The sequence below is a fragment of the Fringilla coelebs genome (genome assembly GCF_963513975.1).
Source record: "Fringilla coelebs genome assembly, chromosome: 6".
Lineage (NCBI taxonomy): Eukaryota > Metazoa > Chordata > Aves > Passeriformes > Fringillidae > Fringilla > Fringilla coelebs.
The window spans coordinates 53,273,508-53,294,872 of NC_140034.1; the positions used below are offsets into that span (position 1 = coordinate 53,273,508).

Below are 21,365 nucleotides of genomic sequence, written 5' to 3' on the forward strand. Positions count from 1 at the left end.
TGACAGACAGGTCTCACCTCCTTTTGTGCTCCTGTGCTCAGACACACCTAACACTGATTTCCTCGTATATGAAACACCTGGACTTTCCTGATTCGGGAGAAATGTACAAATTGCTCCTGTGACCCAGGTTTGGCAGTGCAGGAAATCCCCCAGTCCATGGTCCACCTCAGCTTGGAGGCAACGCATCCCCAGGCAGGTGGTAAAGCTCCTCTCTGGACAAACGTGTTTCCCAGGCACTGCCCATCCTGCTGAGTGCCTGCCAGTGGTGCTTGTGGTGAGAAACCATTAAACAAGATCCAAAAGAGAGGAAAAAACAAGGGAAGAAAAAGGGAGAACAGGTGGGGACTGACTGCGGTGATGCCAGCTGGCGGGCGCTGTGGTGAGAGAGGATGAGGTGAACCACAAAAGTTCTCCTTTTTCCAGCTCACACTTGGATAAATGCATGGGGCTGTGCTTGAGGCACATTTTCCTGCAAGAAGGGAGGTCTCCTGGCCCTTCCCAGGAAAGCAGCACAGCCACAGAGAGCCACTCCTCTGGGTTTTCACCTGTTCCTTTGAGGCAGACAAGTGCAGCCAAGGCTACGACGGGGGAAACCCGGGGAAATCCTTTCCACTGACTCAGACAGGAGGAAAAGGCTTTCCTGCTATTAAAAAAGGAAAGTGTTGGTGAATATCCACCCACCTCAGCTCCAGCTCAGGATCAAGAAGTCAGAAGCCAGCACTGCAACACTGGTGTGGGACCGTGGGTGAAGCAGTGGGCCAGCACAGCGGAATCCCACCAGCCTCTGGGCAAGGAGCAAATCCATTCTCATCCAGCACCAAGGGCTGAGGTCAGAGAGCAGCCCCAGCCAGCTCAAAACCTTTCCAACCCCACAAAGTGTGCCCAGCCACACGTTAAGCCCTAAAAACATTTATTATTTTGAAATTAAACACATCCATGGGTTGCTTTTGGTGGCTGCATTCCTGCTGCAATTTGGGAGTGCACCCCTCCCTCCCTCCCCACCCCATCCCAGTTCCCTGTTCCCACCAGCACTACAAATCCCTCCTCTCTTCCCAAAGCACAAAGCTGGATGGTTTTGGTGGGTTCTCGGTTTGCAGGAGGCCATTGCAGGGGTCCTCAGCAGCATTAACCACATGGGTACAACTGTCCTCCCCTCAAACTCCTAATTTCTGATTCCAAAATGAACAGCTTCATTTGCCTTCCGCCACTCGGATCAACTTCACTTCAATCCATGGCAAAGCAAATCCAAGGGCCTCCTGGCACCACGGGAGCTCAGCTGTCGGGCGCCCTTGTCCTCGCCAAATCACTTCACTGGTGATTCCCTCAGGGCTGCAGCTGAAAAATAGCATTAAATCCCAGCCAGCTCAGACGTCACCGCCTCTGCACGGCATGGTGGGGGCTGGCTGGCAGGGAAAGGCCGGGAGCTGGAGCCTCTCGCTCAGCCAAAGCGTGGAGGTTTGGATTAATGGATTGCTTTTTCCCATTGTTTCTGGGTAGGGTGGCCATTCCTGAGCGTTGTGGCTGCTCCACAAATGCAGGTGCACCCAGCTGGCAAGGTAACAGGGAAGGAGTAAGGAAGGTTGCAAAAGCCCAGGGAAATCCCCTGGGCAACACCATTGTCCACCTTGGGTCTCCATTGCTGATTTCACCCTGGAGTGCAAGTGCAGCACCGAGCTGAGCTCTCTGCCAGCAGCTGATGTGGGAGGATCAGGTTGCAGCCTTGGCCGGCTCCCTGGGATCTGAAGGTCACCTCGTACCCGGCCTGTGCTGCCGGAGAAAAGAGGTCTGTTCCCACCTGGTAGGGTGGTGAGATTCAAGGACACACTCCAGATGTCCCTGCCCACCCCCAAGAAGGTGAGGAGAGTGTGAGCACCCGGCCACTGCTGAGCTGGAGGGTGCAAGGGGAGAAGAGCAAGGTGGCTTCAAGAACACAGCAGCAGGCAAGAAAAATACTTGTCAGAAAAGAGACTTGCTTTGACTAATCCTGAAAAAAATAATGGCCATAAATTGTTATTCCCCAGTGCAGGGAAGCATAAAAATTGAAATAATCCAGTCTGAGCTGCAGGCAGCTGAGGGCAGGCAGTAAGTGGCAATGAAGAAGGTGCAGGTTCTTCCTCTCAGGCACCACGGATAAAAAACCAGAGCCCATCAAACCACCCTTGCCCCAACTCTGCAGCAGCATGGGGTCGGTGGGGTGGGCAGGATGGCACTGGGGGCTCAGCCTCGGGCTGCTCTTTGTCTCCCAGAGGCCCTGTGCCTGTGCAGACGCTGCTGGTGCTGGGGCAGGCGCTGTGCCCGGTGCTGTCCCAACCTGCCACCACAAAGCCGCTTTGTGCAGAGCCGGCCGGGCACGTCCCCAGCCTCCTCCCAGCTCTGTGGCCCTGGTCTCCCCCCATGCTGCCTGTCCTCTCACAGGCCAGGGAAGAAGGCAGAGCCACACCAGGTCAGGGTACAACCCCAGTGACCCACCATCTCCTTCGTGCTCAGCGCCTTCATCTTCCCCATGACCTCCCAGTGGGTCACATCCCCCCCAAACCTCTCACCCCACTGGGATGGACCCTTCCCTGGAGTGGGAACTGGGCAGCCCAGCCTCCTGGTGAGCCACCGCACCTCCCCCAAGAAGTACATCACCCTGGTAGATCTCCCAGCCCTTTTATTCACACGGCAGCCATACATGCAGTCGGCAGGAGAACCGTGACCCAGGAAGCTATGAAACATCCCAGCACTCCACAGGATGAATGATGTGGTTGGAGCTGTTAGATTTCCCCATGCCATTCCCAGTCCTAAAATAAGCCCTGCAGGCACTAACCCCCTTGCAGAAGAGCTTCCAAACCATAGCTAAAAGATCCCCTTTCAGTTAAAAGATCCTCTCCATTATCATGTCCAAGCAATTAAGAATTCCCCCTCCTGATTGCTTTCCCCCCTCCCCAAAAGGCCCCCAAGCAGTTAGAGCAGAAATTCAATGAGCAGCCAACCAAGCTGGGCAGAAGGAGAGTCCACGTGCAGGAGGCCAAGCCTTGTGCCTTGCAGCTGGGGAGCAGGTCCCAAGACTCCTTTCACCCGGTGATGCTTTTCTGTCCCTTGGCTCCTGCCCTGCATCCACAAGAGCCCCAAGGCAGCATCTGCCTGCCATAGGCATTGTCCAAATTCCAAAGAGAAGGGCATTGCCGCTGCTAACACCTCTAGGCCCTGGGGTGAGCAGCAAAGCTGCTTCCTGGGGCATAATTCAACTGCCCAGCAGGAAGAGCCCAAGGACCCCTGAGGATCCCTGCTCCCTCCAGGGTAGACTGCAGCCTGTGCCTCAGTTTCCCCAAAGGGAGCAGCATTAAAAGCATGGGGATTAATGGCACGGTCCCTCCCCTCCACGTCCCCTCCTTTGCCCTCAGCTGCCCCCTGAGAGGGTGGGCAAGGAGCCCCAGGGGCACCCAAGACTCCCCACGCTGTGCTTGCCTTCAGGGGCTCTCGGCCAGGCCGGGGGCTGCGCCGGTGGCCGGGCTGGGCTTGGCGAGCTGCCGCAGATCCCGCACGGACCTCACGGCCCACTGGGCCAGCTCCCGCAGCACGCCCAGGCCCCGCAGCTTCTGCTCGAAGAGGCTGAGGCGCGGCGGGGGCGGCGGCCCGTCCTCCTCCTCGTCCCCCTCCTCGCCGGGGATCCCGCGGCTCTCCAGCCGCAGCAGCTCCTCGAGGTGGTAGGCAAAGGCCGAGACCTGGAGCAGGACAGCCGCCAGCGCCCGGCCCAGGCCCGCGTCGGCCTCGCCCAGCTGCTCCCGCTGCTCCTCCAGCATCTGGGCCAGCAGGGCGCGGAAGGCCCGGTATGCCGCCAGGTTCTCCAGCAGCCGCTGGGTGCCCGTCTGCTCGTCCCAGCGCTCCACCGCCGCCAGCGGCACCCCCTCCACTGCCGCCACACTGGCCGAGGCGTCCAAGCCCTGCTGCTCCACCTGCAGGGTGAGACCCACCGGGGATCAGCGGAGGCAGGACCGACGTGGGGGATCCCCAGCCCCGAGCCCTGCGGGTGTCAGGGCAGTGCAAGCTGCCCGAGTCTCGCCCAGGTGTGAGCAGGCCCGGATCCAGCGGGGACTCCGTGCCCCATCTCTGCCATGGGTCAGGGTCCTCACACCCCAGCACAGCTGCCCAGATCCCCGCAGTTCTCCCAGCCCCGCGGCAGCCAGAAGGAGCGGGGCAAACTCACGTAGGCGTCCAGGAGGTCGACGACATCCGCGCGCATCTTGCCGGCCAGGCGGATGCCGCGGCTGCAGAGGTCGCGGCGCCGGAGGGCAGCGGAGGGGCTCTCTGCGGCCGCCATGGTCCGGGCAGCTGTCACGGCCACCAGGCTCCGGGCGCAGCAGCCGCCCGGCCCGGCGAGGACAATCCCTTGCTGAGCTGGTGCATTCCAGCCGGGAGCTCCGCTCACACGTCCGCTGGCCTGGTTCTCCCCCTCTTCCGTGCCTGGGGCCTGGCACCACACTGCAAATTCCCGCCTCTGGGATCAACAGCGACAGATTATTTCCCTAATTCCCCCACGCATCGCTACTCCAAGTGCCTTGCCCAGAACTGTCTGGCGCAGCAGCAACAGGCTCCCAGCCCCGGCTGACCCACTCCTCCCTCCCAGCCACACAGTGAGATTAGCAGCACGCTAAACCCTCGGCTCATTCCAGAGCGCGGGAGACCACTGCCGGGAAGAGGTGAGCAAAGCCCGGACATTGCTCAACACCTCAGCCCGGCAGCCGGCTGGAGCCTGAGCAGGGCCAAGCAATGCTTGAGGGCAGCCCCCAGGCTGGAGATCCTGCAGCAGCCCCAAGCCAAACTGCAACCCAAACCCTGGCAGAAGGATCTGTGCCAGATGCTTCTAACCCCCCTTCCCCAGAGGGGGCCTGCCCTAAAGAGGGGGTGCAAGGAAAGATATCCCAACCACCCCAGAACAACACCAGCCACCTCACAGGTGAGCTGCACACACCAAGACAAAAACAGCCCTTCGGGTTGGGTTGGTTTTTCCTCAGTATGTTTATTTTGGTTATGCATTACCCAGATCAAGAGTGAGAAAAACCCCAGGAGTTGAAAAGCAGCTTCCCATGAATAGCACAGTGTGCCTGGCTAGGGGTCCCAGGGCTGGAGGATCCCCATATGCCCAGCAGCCTCCTTGCCAGCCTGCAGCTACTGCAGAAGCTGCTGAGCTTGGAACTCCTGGCCACAGCAGCCCCCAGCCCCAGCCTGGTGGCCCAGGGCCCCTCAAGTGCTGCCTGTGCCAAAGGGCCCCAATGCCCCCTCCAATCCCTCCCCGGGAGGAGAAAAAAAATAAATACAGGGGAAAAAAATACAAAAAAGTTTATTGCAAACTACTACAATAATTTATTGAAGCAAACTGCATGCGAGTGAAGGAGAGACATCGAGGGGAAGAGGAGCTGCAGGAGGGCTGTGTCAGTTTTAGGACTTCAGAGGGGCGTGGGAAGGGAGCTACACATCTCTCCTGCATCAGGGGCGAGCAGGCTGTGGTTAGAGGACAGACAGGCACCTGGCCATGGCCAGAAAAAGAAAAGGGAGAGCTACAAGAGGTGTCATGGAAGGACAAGGCAGGGAGCGGCAGGGATCAGAGGTGTCCAGGCTGGGAAGCAAAGGAAATGTTTAATTTTGCATCCCAGAAGTGCAGCCAGGGGCAAACCCTGCTCCACTGGGGCAGACGTGGGACAAGGCAGCCTCCCCCAGCCTGGCGCCAAGTGCTGGGTCACCAGAGGTGAGCAAGCCCTTGGCCCAAAGGCCTTTTAGTGCCATTCCTCGACCAACAAACCCCCGAGCTCTCATTTAGTGTTCTGTGCAAGGCTCTGCCCACCCTGCACCTCCCACAGGCACAGGGGCCAGCAGAGACACAGCTCCAGCAGCACCATGTCAGAAGGACAAAGCCAACCTGCCCCGAGGGCCACCAAGTGTCCCCAGAGTGCTGCCCCTCTCTAGCCTGCAAGGGGAGGGGACCAGCTGCCACCCAGAAAGTTTCCTGCTGGAAACCACAGTAAAGCAATCCAAGCAAGACACTGGATTATCTCAGCTGACAGGAACTGGTTTAGTTTAACACCATTCTACCACGGACCTGCCACCAAGTGTGCTGGGCCCTCACGTGAGGCAGGCTGCTGCCACAGCGTGACCATGGGGTGCCCACACCCAGGGCACAGGACACCCAACCGCTCAGCCTCCGTCCGCCCCAAAACCAGGAAGTGCTTCGACTTGCTCTGACAAAGGTATCAGTGTAAGGGGGAGGAGGAAGGGTGGGAGGGGGAAAACCAGGACAAACAGCCTGAGAAAAACCAGCATGTTTGGGTCACAGCTGGATTTCCAGGCGTCACAGGGGACAGAGTGGGTGTTCAGAGTCAGTTTCCTGTTAATCCAATTAAATTCCACATTTTATTGCGGTTTTCCAGACCCCCAGGTACCCGATTTCAACAAGCTGCTGTGTGCTACAGACCAACTCAGCTGATCTTGTGCTCAGACAAGATACTTCAGCTCTGCGCCCAACCCCAGAAACCCAACCAAAAAACAAGCAAATAAACAAAAAACAGGTTATTCTTCACCTCTTCCAAAACCGCTACGAATTCAAGGCCACTGAATCTCCACACAAAGTTTCAGAGAAGAGCAAAAAAAATCCAAGTCTCCATGGCAGACACATCTTATCCTATGTAAACTTTTCCAAGGGCTCAAAGCTGCCCTAACTACACCAGCAGGCAACACCTGACCCGCCACGTTTCAGGGAAAGCTGGGGTGTCTGCGCAGAAAAGAGAAGCTTTCAGAACACGGCTACACAATCTCCCCTCAAAATGAGGGCAGGGAGAAAAGCTGACAGCCCCGTAGTCCCACATCAATCTATTGCCTTGGATAAACAAGCCTGAGAAAACCATATCCAGTCCCTGCTGTGTCTTTGTCTAGACCTGGAAAGGAGAGGCAGAGTTGGATGAGGAGCACCACATCCCCCAGCAGCAAGTAGCTCACGGCTGTCCCAAGAGTCACAAGAACAAGTTCCTGGCTAACAATGTCCTTCCCCGAAAGGCTGGAGGCAAAACAGGCATTTAATGCAAGGAGCTCAGCCGGAGCTGGGAGGGAGGGAGAGACAGCCCATCACTCACCTCATCCTCCTGCTAACACGTTGCTGCAGAGACTCCCACTGCACACAGGCTCTTCTCCAGGGGCTCTCCCTCTACTCTGCAAAAGCTGCAAGACACATCTGACTCCAGAGCGCTGCCTTCACCTCAGCTCTCCCAGCTGCTGGCACAATGGCACTGGAGCTCCCTGCACTGGAGCCTACTGGGAAACAGCCTGAACCCCTTCCACCCCCGCCCCTAAGAACAGAACTAAAAAATACCGACCCTTTTTTAAACAATAAATAAGGAATCTTGTTACCACAACACAAAAACGAAGCATGTTCAAAGTGCAAATTACTGTCGTCAAACTGGGATGCTCCTCCTTGCCTCTCCCACGCAGGGCTCCTGTAGCCCCCGGGCCTCTCCAAGCAAACATGATCTACGAGCCAGGGCGTTCCCTCCCTCCACTTCCTGCCAGGGCTGGAGCAGGGGAGCGTGGTGGGAGTGGGATGTGCACTGCTGCTTCACAGCTCACCCTGCCGAGGGGCTAAAGTGCCAAACTCCCAGCCCCGGCCAGGAAGGAGGAGACTGCAAGGACCAGAGTGCAGTGGTGCATAGAAGTCAGGACCAGGGGCAGAGGGAGTCCTAAGGAACTTCTCCAGAGCACGTCCAACGCTTTTTAGTTTGCCAGTGGGGCCACGCCAGGAAGCCAGAAAGGCAACTGCTTTGGGGTAGAGCGAGGGGTTTCGGCAGTGCCCCCTCCCTTGGAGAAATCCGCCGCTCAATCCGACTTGCTCTGGCAATGGCAGCACGTGCCCCTTTCCACAAAGGGGCCATGCAAGAGAGAGAAGTGGTTGGGAGAAAGAGGATGTGCTGTGATCCGCGCTGGAGGGGAGCAGACCCTTCAGTTATTTACTAGTATTGTAAGTTTTGTTTAACTTTCCTCTCTTTCAGTAAGTGCCTCCTCCTTATTTTTTTTTCCTTTTCCTTTTAAATACAGAGTCCCAACTGTCCCAGCATCCAGGTGCTCTCCTGCCACTAGGGTCCAGTGGAGTCTGAATCTTCAATGAGCACCTCCGTGCTGGCTCCCAGCATCTCTGTGTTCATGACCAGCCCCTCGGGGTTTGCGCTGCTGCCGCTGCCCACGAAGAGCTTGCCGTCAGCCACCAGGCTCACTCGCTCTGCCCCACCACAGTAGGGCTTTGGCATCCCCTCTGGGCTCAGCAGCAGACAATCTGCTGGGGGAGCACTGCCCAGGGGGTCGGGGAGCAGCGGGAGGCCCTGGCCATCTGTGGGCGGCACAATGGCCTCGGGATTAGTGCCCAGAATATCGGTGCTGGTGATCAGGGCACCCGCGTTGGCAGCCAGTGCTTCAGCAATGAGCACTTCGGGGTGACTCTTGGCTTTGTGGGCCACGACGCTGTCCTTCTTCTCGAATTTCTTGCCACAAATATTGCAGGAAAACTGGTAGAAGGAGTCTGCATCGTGCTTCTTCATGTGCCAGTTGAGGGAAGCCTTCTGCCGGCAGGTGAATCCGCAGATCTCACACCTGGGAGGGGACAACAAGGAGGTCACAACAAAGGGACATCCACATGCTCATAAGGACAACAGTAGTGAGGTGGCAGCTCGGGCGAACAGCAGGGGCTCACTAATGTCACTGCAGCTCCAGCTCTGATTTTATTTACTGAAGGCTTACGTTCCCCAGATCCACACCAAGAGACACAGCCCCGAGGAGCAGGTGACACAAGTGTGTGTTCAAAGAGAGCTGGGACACCAGGAACAGGCTCTAGCCTGACTTCAGAGCTGCTCTGAAATGGTTGTTTTGGGGGTTCCTCAGAGCAGGAGGGCAAAGCACAGGCAGAGGTACTCACTGCAAGGGCTTCTCGCCCGTGTGGATCATCCGGTGCACTGCCAAGTTGTGGGAGCTCTTGAAGGCCCGGGCGCAGTACTCGCAGATGTAATCCCTTTGATCTGAAAGACAACACCAGTTGCAGCACTGCTCTCCCACAGACCTGCCCCCTTTCCCAACTCTCAGGTGGTGCAGGTAAAGCTGCCCAAGAAGGAGCAGAACTACAAGTTCTGGGAGGAGGAGGTGTCCCACAACACACCACAGCTGCTGATCTGGAGAGGCGAGGCATGATTAAGACTCTCCTAAGAGCTAATTATCCACTCTGACCAAAACTGAAAGACTGGCAAATTGGGATAAATCAGACTTTATCTATAGAGGTTTATTCCTCTACAGAGCCCCTGAGTGATGCCTGCCAGAAGGAGAATTAAAATCTCTATAGTCTATTTCTTTCATTTGCTTAAAAGATGGTAATCCAGAAGACAGTAATACCCTGCTGCTGCTGCTGCAAATCTATGCCACCTGACTTGGCTTCTCTCTCTGCAGAAGTCTCAGAGGCTTTTCCATTTTCCCTCTATCTGTTCACTGACCTGAAGAGGAGTTTGCATCTATTTCCCACCCCCCCTGTACCTGTGTGATGTTTGGCATGCCGCAGGAGCTGCTTCTGGAGCCGGAAGAGCCGACCGCAGGAGGGATGAGGACACACGTATTTTTTCTTCAGTAAGTGCTGATATTTTATGTGATGCTGGAAAGAAAGAGTGGAAGTTTGCAGACTGTTCATGGCTGAGTGAACAGCTGAGGTTCACTCAAGTTTAGATCCCCACTGGAAAATAAAACAGACATGGACATCCAGTAACCTGACAGACACACACACACGGCTACAATTGGCCACAATGAAGTCTTCCAAAATGACAGCATCAGGAAGGGGTGTGAATGCCAATGGAGGTTTAGCTGTCTGTTCCAAGCACCCCTTCCCTGCCCTCCCACATGCCACAGAGGAAGTGAACAACCCCACCAACCTGCAGGTACCGCGGGTGAGCCAGGACCGTGCCGCAGCCTTCCATCTCACAGCGGACATACTGGATCGGCGGCTTCTTCCTGGGAAATCAGCAAGGAGAGGGGCAGAGTGCTTGGCTGCTTCTATGATCAGGTGATTCTATAGATAAAGATTCTATATATATTCTATTTAGAATCACAATTCTCTGTGTCTGTGAGGGGCTGATGCTTCTCATGCCACAAATAACAAGTGCAAGCATAGCAAAGCACCATTGCTCCAAAACCCCTGCCTGGGCTGTGACACAGCTGCTGTCCAAGAGCCAACTCTTCTCCTGCCACTACTTGAGGGCTCTCCCTAGAGCTGGGAAAACCTCAGGAGACCCACAATTCCCAAAGCAATTCCTTACTGCTGGGCAATGCCATGGGAGGGATCAACTGAGAAGTGGGCAGGGGGCTGGGTCACTTGGAAGAAATTAAACACCTACAGGGGAAAGAGAAGAGGAAAGACAAGGCATGCTGCTGGTTTTGGGTTTCATTCCCTTTACAGCAGAGAGATGGCTTTGGGACAATCCTTGTCTGCACGTAGGACACAAGGGAAGCAAGCCTGCAAAACAGAACTGGGTTGAGAGGATCACTTACCTTCTCTTGGGCAGCCTTGGGCTCTTGTCATCCTTTCTCCTCCTTCCCCTCCTGTAACAAGGATACAGAAACAGAACTGAGAGAAGCTTCTTTACATTAGCAGTGGGCAGAGACTTTGAAGTGTATTCTGTATTGCCTCATTAACTGCATGGTCTAGAAAAAAAACTGAGTGCAAGTTGGAGACAGATTCAAAAGATGGAGAATTCCAGAGAAATAAATGCTTCACATGGTTTGCTCTCTCAATACTTCCCATTTCCTCCTGCATTTTTCATAAACATGTAATTTTACCAACACGATCTCGAACCAACAGTGCACCCTGTTTCCTCTACTCTGCTGGGGAACATTCCACACCATGGGAAAACATCCATCTGCCTGATCAGGAAGAACGGGATTAATGATCCAGCAGCTATTTTACAGGGCTCTGAATTAGCCACCACAGCTTCTGTACCTGTCAAGACAAAAATCTAGGCTCTGTCTGAGCAGACCTGTGCTCACATGTAAACTGCAGCCTCCCAAGCCACAGCTCTGCCTGCCTGATCCCATTGCTGCAGACACTTGGAGCAGATTGATGGAAGTATTTTCTAGACTCTACTGAGACATCTGTATTGATGGCAAGCCAGGAACACGCTGAACACACACTCAGCATTCAAGCCAAGCCCTCAGAAGAGCCACAGGTTTTATTACGCACAAAAAGTAGTGTCTGATTCAAACAACAAAAACTCAAGCCTCAGAAAGCAGTCTCCAACAGACAAAAATATTCCCAAAATATCAGCCTCCTCACTCCTCTCCACTGTGAATCAGCAGCAGCAGCTCAGGAACAGCAAGAGAAATTACACCACCAGTGTGCAGCAGGTCAGCAGAGGGAGCCCGGGCTGTTCCAACTACTTAGAGATGAGCTGAGGTACAAAACCAGCTCCTTTTTCTTTTTTTCCTCTCACATTATCTCAAAGAATGGCTTTGACACAGTCACATAAATCCATCTCCCTCTGCTGCCAGGAGGAATGCTTCAGACATGAGTTCCAGGGACAGCACACACCAGAAGGTGTCGGGCCACTGGCGACTGACTGGGTGGCAAGAGTTTGTTGTTTTACTTCTCAAAAACAAGGGGAAAACAGCTGATTTTCCTGACCTCTGGTGAAGTCCTAACTGTACAAAAAGGACACTTGCCACACACACAAGGTATTCCAGTGACAAGACATCCCAGTGTCTGCCCTCAGCACACAGCAGGAATGCTGCCCTCTCTCACTCGCTTTCGGTATCCACTTGAGGCATATCACAACGAACCCATTGTAAAGACACCCTGAAGTATTTCCCACTGTGTGGTCACATCCAAGGAGGCTGATGAACCACAGGATGATGAAAAACACCTCCACTTAAGCTAAACTCTGATTTTTTTGTGGCTAAAGACAGGCAAGACGTGAGAGCACAGGATAAACAGTGCTGCCCCATCAGCTCTCAGGCCCAGAGGAGGAGGGGGATGGGGGGAACCAACAACAATTAAACACTGTTGTACACCAGAAAGAATGCAAAACACACAGCACACACTGGCATGTGTAACTGCAGAGTTTACTTACTTCCTTGGTGGCTCTTCATCCTCCTGAAACTCATTCTCTTCTTTCACTTCCACTTTAATCTCCTTCTGCCTTTCTTTTTCCTCCTTCCCCTTGCTAGCTTTTCTCCTTTGCTTTGGTGCTTCCCTACAAAGACACAAATACAACACGTTACTCCAATACTCATCCTACTGCCTGCTTTTTACAAAGATTTAAACAAAAACTGGACCCCAGTTCAGGTCTATTCTTCAAGTCCCACTTTCAAGCAGAAATAAGAACAAGGCTTAGGGAAGCACCCAGCAGGCTCTAAAAGCTTCAGTCCCTGAGAGAAGAACAGCTCCGGCCAATGCAGGCAATGTTTAGAACCATTCCACCAGATCAACTAGCACAGGTGCTTTGGGACATTTAAGCTAATTCAGGTAACATGCCCATATTTTTTTGGTCTAAACCCCCAGTAAGTAGATAATCCAATATACTTCTCTAGGTGGGGCTTGTAGGTCTCATCTCTGGGATCATCTTTGAAGGGAACTTCTTCCTCACTGATGAGCATCTCCTCATCATCATCGCTGTTGGGAGAAAAGGAGAAGAGAGGACTTTGGCAGCAACAGCTTGGCCACTACTGCAAGAACATCTGTGCACCATTCCCCAGTATAGGAAGGACACTATTACACTGCACTTCCTCATCCAGCATGACTGGGGAAAGGTAACAGCTTGCACTGACCAAGGAGCACAGTGACAACCAGAACAGGCCAGGCAGAGCTGCGTCCTCTCCTGAACCCACCCACCCACAGCAACAAAACTACCAGGTGGAATGCCCAGATCAAATCTTACTATCCATTTCTCCACAGTATCTCCTGATATCTGTGCACACTGGAACTGCAAAGGTGAGAGGCCAAAAGAGACAGAGCTACTGTTGGTCCCACAGATCATTTCACACTAACATTTATTTTCAAGTGACTCAGGCCCACCTTGAGACGCCGAATAGGAAGAAACACCACAAAATAACATGTCCTACCTGACTCCATCTGGAGACTGATGCTCGTCTGTGACCACTGAAAGGAAAAGTCACCATTAGGTTTCAAAGTGTGTTCGCTGCAGTGAGCTCATCTGTCTCACGGTATCTCCGTCGACATTCAGAGCCAGGAGTGCTGGTGGCAGAAGGCACCCGTGACAAGCAGCACCATGCCAGCACAGCCACATGCCCAGAGTGACACCCACAGCCCTGACTGTCCCCAGGCCTTCCACGGCACGTACCGTACTCCAGCTGGTCAGCATTGGGCTCTGACTTGCAGATGAGCTGCAGGGAGCCAGCCTTGGATCTGGAGGCGCGGGAATTCTCGGGGTCACGCTGGCGGGCGGCCGCCGTCCGGCTGCTGCGCCAGCTCCGGCTGGGTCGGGCCGTGCCCACGGGAGAGCCATGGCTGAGCACGCCGGACACTTCCTCCTCCTCCTTCTCTTCTTTGGGAGCTGAAACAGCCGATGCAGCCTCTTTCATCAGAGTACAAAATGCATAAATCCACTCATTAAATCACACCTTAAATCACAGCAGCCCCTGCTGATACCTAGAAAGGCTGATCTGGAACAGAGACTAGACAGAGCTAAATGGATAAAATAGGTATTTATTGAAAGGCCTCAAAAGGATACACCTTGGGCAGCACAAGAGCCTGGCCAGACCTACACCCAGGTTGACTCCAAGATGGTTCCTGGTCATGAGTTTTTACACTTTTCTAAGTTTTAGTTCATCTACATATTGTCCAGTTACAGCTCCAGGTCATGAAGTCTCAACCCCCCGGCTTGCTCCCTTCTCTTTACCATTGTTTATGCTTTTTGGGTAATGGTTGTCCCTGATTCTCTAGCTGGGAAGGGATTGTTTTTTCAAACTACCCTGTGAAGAGAACTTACTAACACCTAATATGAAGTTTCAGAGTTACATACCAGGTAGCAGAGAATCTGAAATATATAAAAGCTAAAACCCAAGGTGTCACTGCCTGCTGTGGGAACCTACTCAGCCCTCTATGCTGAGCCAGGACACTCCCTCACCTCAGCAGACCTTCCCTTAAAACTCTCCTCACATTCCCTCTAAGGAAATACACTAATATTTATAAGCAGCTTGTATTTCCCTTGGATAAGGGCTTCTAAGACAATGATTTGCTGGCTCTAAGCACAACAAAAGAGACACTCACAAAGCTCAGCAAGTGCTTTATGAAAGGTCAGCTTCAAAGTTGGGCCATGTGAAAAGTCATGTTTACAGAATCCCCCAAACATATACTTCATTGGAATTGTACACCTGGCAATATCCCTGAGGGATCTGAGCTGGATGTTTCTGGTACTGTGCTAGAGCAAAAAGCATCACAAATGCTGTTAGCCTGAGGCCTCCACACTTATTTACAGCTTGTACAGGTGGTTTCCTTTTGGCTCATGGCTGGTCTCCAAACATGCTTTGGCAAAATAACAGAACTGGCTGAAATGTCTTGTGAGCAAGTTAATCCCTTAAAAACTAAATTTCCCGAGTACAGTTCCTTTGATCTCACTTTTTGGCGCTTGCTGTGACACTGGACCTTCATGAACTCAGTGCCCCTTGAAATGTAACAGCTGATCACAGAATGGTTTGGGTTGGAAGGGACCTTGAATCTCAGTTCATTCCAACCCCTGCCATGGGCAGCAACACCTTCCCCTAGCTCAGGCTGCTCCAAGCCCTGTCCAACCTGACCTTGGATACTTCCAGGGATGAGCAATGCACAACCTCTCTGATTCCTCCCAGCCTGCAATCTCCAGTTTTGCATCAAGCCTTCTGAACCAAATGATCCTTTTTCTCCTAGCATGTAGTTTGCTTTGCATTACTCACTGTCTGATCCTTGATTAACAGGGTGGGAATAAGCAACATTTGGCTGGAAAAGCCTGACTGGAATCCCAGATGTGAGGCATCACACTGTGTTGTAAACCATCAAGCTGCTGTCTAGCATGTATAAACCTCACCATCAGAGCATGAACTGCACGCTCCTGGCTTTCTTTAGCAGATCTCAAGGTGACTGCTGCATGTTCTTAGTCCTCATGGTGAACATCTCATTTTTAAATGCTAAATCAAACCCAAAGACACTTGAAACCATTCTCTATAAATTCCCCCCTCAGCCACTACCGTGCTGCCAGGGATAGCACACACTGTTGTCCTGGAAGACTTGTATTCCCTTGGAAGATCAGGCATTCAGCTGATTACTTATCATTTTAAAAATCAGGCTTGCAGAGCTGAAGCAGACCTGCCTCAGAACACACCTGGACAGAGCATGCCCCTCACCCAGCAACTCTGCTTCCCTCCTCTAAAGTGAAGGTCTTTGATAAGCCTTTTCCCAGGATTTCTCCTTCTGACTTCCTCTGCTTCAGCTAACAGATTCAGGGCATTCCTAATGCTGAGATGCCCAGGTTCCATCCAAACACCATCCTTAGGAGATGTATCAAGTATTGATACAGAGCTTGCCACAGAGCACACAGAGATACAGAGCTATGAGCTGAAAAACCTTCTAACTCCAGACCCTGCCAACATGGTCCCTGGACCCTTTCCAAGGGTCAGGGCAGCACCAGGAAACTTCTGTCTGTCAAGTGTTCAGCTGCAGGAACAGCTGGAATCAGCCATCACCAAAGCCCTTGCCCAAAATATGGGAAGTCCTAGATTTGGAATACATTTTTGTCTCTCTTTCCTTCATCAAAAATAGATTAAAAATCATGAGTGAATGCCAGTCCCTGGGAGAAAGGACAAGAAAAGGAAACCTAGAAGGACACTCGGAGTGAAGTTGTGGCTTTGTTTAGGCAACCAAAAGACAAGACTCTGGGCATTGCTCTGCTTTTCAGCAGAGCTGAACTTTGATTTATAAGGCATTAGGAAGCTTCTTACTGACCCTGCAGACAATTTCAGAAAATATGTGTGTGCAATTAGGTGAAAAGAAAATAAACTATTAATTGCTAAGTTAAAAAGCTGCTATAAAAATAAATGCACCACATCAAATGCACACCTCTTTAAGGAGATTTAAGGAAGCAACCCCACAGTGGGTAAGGCACCAAACACCTGGTTTCATAATGGCATGGACAAAAATGAAACTCAGGAAAAATATCCAAGTGCAAAGCTCCATACAAAGGGCTCTTCCCCACCAGAGCACTGTGGAACTGTACAGATGGGATACAGGAAAATCCTTGGAGGGTTTGGGCAGTCTGAGCTATTTAAATTCAGTGCTTTTTTATAAGGTTTGGTTTTAAATAATGACATTGCTTTTTCCAAACACTGACAAAGCCTTAAGGGAAAGCAATGCTCCCAAAAGGAGCAAAAAGCATTAAGAAAAAAACTCTTAGGTATAAGGTGAGTCCTCTCTGTACAAACCCATTTGCCACTTCCTGAGTCTCAAAGTTTTCCATCTTTTTTAAAATTTGCCACACCTAACTGTTTTCTTAGCGAAACTCCTGGATTTGAGAATGGACTTCCAGGGAGCCCTGACTAAGATGAAAATTATTCCCAGAAGGATACAGAGCGCTGTGGGAAGGCAGATGTGAATTCTGCTACACAGCAACTGTAGCTACAGAAATCCATTTGTAAGCTAAGATTAAATGTTCTACTTATGCATCCAGTATTCCTGCAGGCACACATTGGGAAATCCTGCAACTGCATGACTAAGCAGGCAACAGGGAATAGCCAGGGAGCACAGGCTGACACTGCAGCTGCCCCCGTGGTGACAGTCACACTTGCGCTGTGACACAACACAACACACCTTCGGCTCTCATCTCCCTCCCAACTCCCTGTCAGACCTGCACAGCCACAACTGCCAAGGGGAAGCAGGAAAAGCCTGATCCCATGGCTTTGTACCATGGCCGTCCCAGGGAATATTCCAAACTGGATTTAGCAGTTGACAGTAAAGGCTAATACTGCAATGCAAAAAAAAAAAAAGAAAAAAAAAAAAAAAGAAAAACCAACCAAACAAAAAACACCAAAAAACCAAAAACAAAACAAAAAAACCAAAACCAAAAAAAAAAAAAAAAAACCAACACACACAAAAAAACCCCCACAAAAAGCAAAAAAAAAAACCAAAAAAAAAGCCACACACACAAATAAAAAAAACCCCAAAACAAAATAAACCAACCAAACAAAAACAAAAAACCAAACAATTCTGTATTAGGGAACACAAGCACAGAATTCTAAACCTTCACCAGAACCACTCAGCACCTTATCCCAGCTCCATGCAGGGTGAAAGGACAAATGAGATTGTGCCTTCCAGGCTCACAGGGGGCTCCTGGCTACCAAAAACCCTGTTGTGCAAGGAAAGCTGCTGCTTGCTTACACTGGTCTGGCTCCTTCAAAAACCTTTGCTAAAGCCCAACAGGAGGAGGAGGGAGAAGCCCCTCCTGCTCTGCACAACCTGTCCAAGGAAGGAAGGCGGAAGACACCCCTCAGCCCGTTTCCAGGTCCTCTCCAAGCAGCACAAGGTGCACAAGGGCTCCATCCAGTGTGCAGCCAAGACACAGGAGTGCAGCTTCCTCACCTCTGTGCTCCTGTAGACTAAAAAACAAACCAGAAACAAACAACCCCCACCCCCCACGGCACAGATTTCCTCTGGCCCAGAAGTCAGCACTTCCCAGTGCCAATTTCTACGCAACTATTCCTACCATAATTTTGGCTGCAAATCTCACTGGGGGAAAAAAAAACAAAAGAGAGCCCCAGAAGTCTAACAAACACTTTTTCCACTCTCACCTTGAGGAACAGCTGAAACTCTCAGAGGCCAAGTTAAACTCTAAAATGGCTTGAGTGCAGAGAGCCCCCAAACCTAGGAATTTCAGTTTGACAACTTTCACTTCCTGGGGTAAAAATGGGAATATTCTGCCTGTTTTCTACCACTGCCAAAAAATATTTCTCCTTAAACCAAAAACCAAGCAAGTCGTAACTCTATACACATATGAAGCCAAACTTTTTTAGACATTTCAGCAACTGTGCTTTGACATAAATGCCTGAAGCTCTGACATTACGCTACCCACCCTGTACACAGTAAGGGGTAAAGAAACACAAGCAAGATCTGGACTCAACACACAGTGGTGAATTCTGCTTCAGTCTGTAAAAACACACCTTACCAGCTGAAACTGTGATGGATTTCCACCCCCAAATGGAATAAAGACTTGTAGGAGGAAAGCTAAAGAGTTACCAAAACACAAGAATAACTGCAGCCTCCGAGACAGAGCTGCTGGCAAACAAACCCGAAGAGCTCCAGCAGAAAGGGGAATTCATTGGCACAGGTGTGTGACCTCCTTTCCTCAGGGCTTCAATCTGCCACAATTCTCTGGTGCCAGATCAAAAACAACACTACACAAAGCCCTCTACTTGGATCTGTTTCAGAAGTCATCATCAGGTAAGGAGCAAAGCCCTTTAGCTTTTCTTCTTTTTGCTTTTTAGGCGCTTTTTTTTTTTAACAAGAAATTGTTAAATAGGTGCACAAAGTTCACAGTGTGCACTGGAAAACAAAAGTTCTGCGCCAGGTTGCAGATGCCCACAGTTGGGGCTTTTGTGTTCAGACCCTACCCACGCCTCCAGTTCTAAATAATTTTCTTTTCACCCCTGAAGACATCAGCCTAAAAACTCCATAATCCACTAAAGCTAGAAAAGAACAAGTGTGAATACTCTGATTTCCACACAACTTTCCCAGGTCTCTTGAGGATCTACTCCTATATTTCTGAGCACAGAACAGAAGTGAACCCAGGATTTGCCAACTACTTGGGACTGCCGTGCAACAAGAGCTGTCAAACCATGGAGCAGCTCAGCCTCATGCTCCAGCAGCCACAGAAAGCCCAAGTGCTTTTTGGGAGTGAGATTTTGCAGGTTGGGCACATGCCAACAGCAGCAGCAGCTTATCACAGTTCCACAGTCTTGAGAGAGACTCAGAAAGAAACTGCACATCACCCAATACTAAAACATTCTTTGAAAGGAAGATCCAAAAAGAGGACTGGGCTAACCCATGGGACAACCTAGATGGAACACAACACCAGGAGTGAATAATTCAACTCTTACCTTTACCAGCGACTTTATCTGCAGACCTGAAAAAAACACAAAAGCACGTGTAAGAGCCAGACTTGATGGGATGGGGGCAACAACAAGGAACTGGATGACGTGGAGATGAGCCCAAATTTCTCAAAGTCACGGTGCCTCTCTATCGGATCATTGTTTTCAATCCCTCGTGCCAAGGTGGATTGTTTCAGCCGCAGGAAGCTGAGGGGAACTATAGGAATACCCAGCAGCAAAGGCCCAGCCATTCCCAGGACAGTTATGATTGATCCAGGGGGATTCTGTGCTTAGAACAGGGGAGAGCAGCTACACTTCTGAAGGCTCCGGTGTCCCACTCAGGACCGAAGGCAGATCTCACTGCCCCCCTCACCCAGACCTTTGGCAGACGGGGCCAGACCGCGCGGGCGCCGCGGGGCACCGGGAGAGCGGCCGCTGCCGGAGGGCGCTGCGCAGCCGGCGATTCCCGGGACACGGCCCTTCCTGGGAAGGGACCGGCGGGGCCGGCCCAGCCCGGCCGGAACAAAGGGGCGGCGGCGCGGGGAACCCCGCGGCCGGAGGCGGCCCCAGGGCCTTTGCCCGTTCGCGCGGGTTGGGCAGAGGCCGCCCGCATCCCCCCACCCGCGGCCGCGACCCCCGGAAGGCGCGGGCGGAGCCCGGCGCTGCAGGGACTCACCCGGTCCGGGGGGCCTTCCTGGCCGCGGGCGGCGTCTCGGCGGCGGGCTGCTCGACGGCGGGCCGCGCCCCGGGGCTGCTCCGCCGGCGTCGGGGATACTCGGCCTTACGGCGGCGGGACGCGGCGGCGGCGGCTGCAGCTCCCCCCGCGGCCGAAGCGGCGCGGCCGCGCTCCCGGCCGCCCCTCAGCACCCGGCTGCCGCCGGACTCCTCCCCCTGATCGGCGGCGGGCTGCGGCGGCGGACGGCGGCGGCCCGAAGCCGGCGGTCGGTCTGCGGCGGGTGGTGGTCCCGGGGCGGGCGGCGGCTCGGCGGCGGCGCCCCCCGGCTGCTCGGTGCCCGCCGGCATCGGGGCGGCGGCAGCGGCGGCAGCGGCGGGGCCGGGACGGCCGCGCTCCACCCTCGGCCGGGCACGCCCGCCCCCGCCGCCCACGGCCAATCAGCGCCCGCCGCCCGCCTTCACGCGCGGCCCCTGCGCCCCGCCCCCTGCCCTCGACCACCAATCCGCGGGCGGGACTCGGGAGACGGCCCTGCCCCCCAGGCCCGAGAGCCCCCGCCCGCCGCGCTCACGCCTTTCCCCGCCGCTCGCGCACCGCCTGGCCAATGGGCGGCCCGGCCGGGGCGGGGCCCGCCCCCCCACCGCCGAGCGGCCAATCAGCGCGCTGCTCCCGCGCGCGCCCCGGAGTCGCACCGCCTCTCGCGCAGGCGCTGCCACGGCCGCTGCGCTCGCGCTCCCGCTCCCCCCCCGGCCGGCCCCGCTCGGCGCCCACTCGAGCGCGGCCCCCACGGCCGCCGCCCCGCAGGCCCCTCCGCCCGGACCGCCCGTCCGCCGCGCGGCCGCCGCCCAGGCCCCGGCTCCGCAGGGCTCCCTACCGCCGCCGCTGCCTGCGCCCCTCCGCCTGCCCCCGGGCCCCTTTGCCCCTCGGGCGAGGCCTGGCGGGCGAAGCCGTTCGCCGCCCCGCCCCACGCGGCTGCTCCGTGCCGCGGGGCTGCGGCTCCGCCCGTAGTACCGGCGGGGCCTGGCGGCCGGGCCTCTTTTTGCTACCGCTTCTCCTTTAAGAAAAAAAAAAACGCCCCGTCGGGCGGCGGGTGAAAGTCGGTGACAAAATGGTGGTCGGCGCAGGGGGGGCGGGGCACAGAGCCCTGGCCCCGCCCGCTTCCGTCCCGCTGCTGCGCATGCGCGGTGCCTGCCGGGAGGTGTAGTTCCACCGGAGCTGAGGCAGCGCCGGTTCCCCGTTCCCGGCTGTGTCCCAGCCGCGAACGGCGCCTGGGCAGGCACCCCGGGAGCGGCTGTGCGGGGACACCCTCCCCCGTGGTCTCCAAGGCCCGAGTGCATCCCCACAACAACCCCAGCAGCCCCTGATTGTCCCAGAAGAACTGCACTAACACCATTGAACCCGCACCAAAACCCCAAACTTCGCCCCCGCAGTCGCTGAAGGCGCCACCCGGGAGCGGCATTTGTCACCGTCGCGACTCTGTCCCCTTCCCTGCTGTCCCAGCCGCCTCGGTGGCTTTTGGACCTGGACCGATCCTGCAGCAGGATGTGACAGCAGGCCAGGACCTTGGGGAACAGGA

At 54.0% G+C, this 21,365-nt stretch overlaps 2 protein-coding genes across 2 annotated transcripts; both read right to left on the bottom strand.

Moving 5' to 3' along the window:
* Nucleotides 1-1,046: 1,046 nt before the first annotated feature.
* CNTF (ciliary neurotrophic factor) lies at nucleotides 1,047-4,587 on the bottom strand. Its single transcript, XM_084208323.1, has 2 exons — nucleotides 4,190-4,587; nucleotides 1,047-3,938 (listed from the first exon to the last, which is right to left on the bottom strand). Exons 1-2 carry the CDS (start codon nucleotides 4,301-4,303, stop codon nucleotides 3,453-3,455), a joined length of 600 nt encoding a protein of 199 aa, XP_084064449.1. The 5' UTR covers nucleotides 4,304-4,587; the 3' UTR covers nucleotides 1,047-3,452.
* Nucleotides 4,588-5,339: 752 nt separating this feature from the next.
* ZFP91 (ZFP91 zinc finger protein, atypical E3 ubiquitin ligase) lies at nucleotides 5,340-20,139 on the bottom strand (the record flags this gene model as incomplete). The annotated part of the gene is made up of 11 exons (XM_084207120.1): nucleotides 5,340-8,610; nucleotides 8,933-9,032; nucleotides 9,538-9,652; nucleotides 9,927-10,005; nucleotides 10,543-10,593; nucleotides 12,117-12,239; nucleotides 12,569-12,658; nucleotides 13,108-13,144; nucleotides 13,347-13,559; nucleotides 19,126-19,151; nucleotides 19,793-20,139. The coding sequence occupies 11 exons, from the start codon at nucleotides 20,137-20,139 to the stop codon at nucleotides 8,100-8,102; spliced, it is 1,692 nt and encodes a 563-aa protein (XP_084063246.1). The 3' UTR covers nucleotides 5,340-8,099.
* Nucleotides 20,140-21,365: the final 1,226 nt, after the last annotated feature.

What these genes read in the sequence shown, in the direction of transcription:
- CNTF (XM_084208323.1), bottom strand. Translation starts at nt 4,303, where the DNA reads ATGGCGGCCGCAGAGAGCCCCTCCGCTGCCCTCCGGCGCCGCGACCTC. An exon ending in TCGACCTCCTGGACGCCTAC is followed by an intron (nt 3,939 to 4,189) that starts GTGAGTTTGCCC and finishes CTCACCCTGCAG; the next exon opens with GTGGAGCAGCAGGGCTTGGA.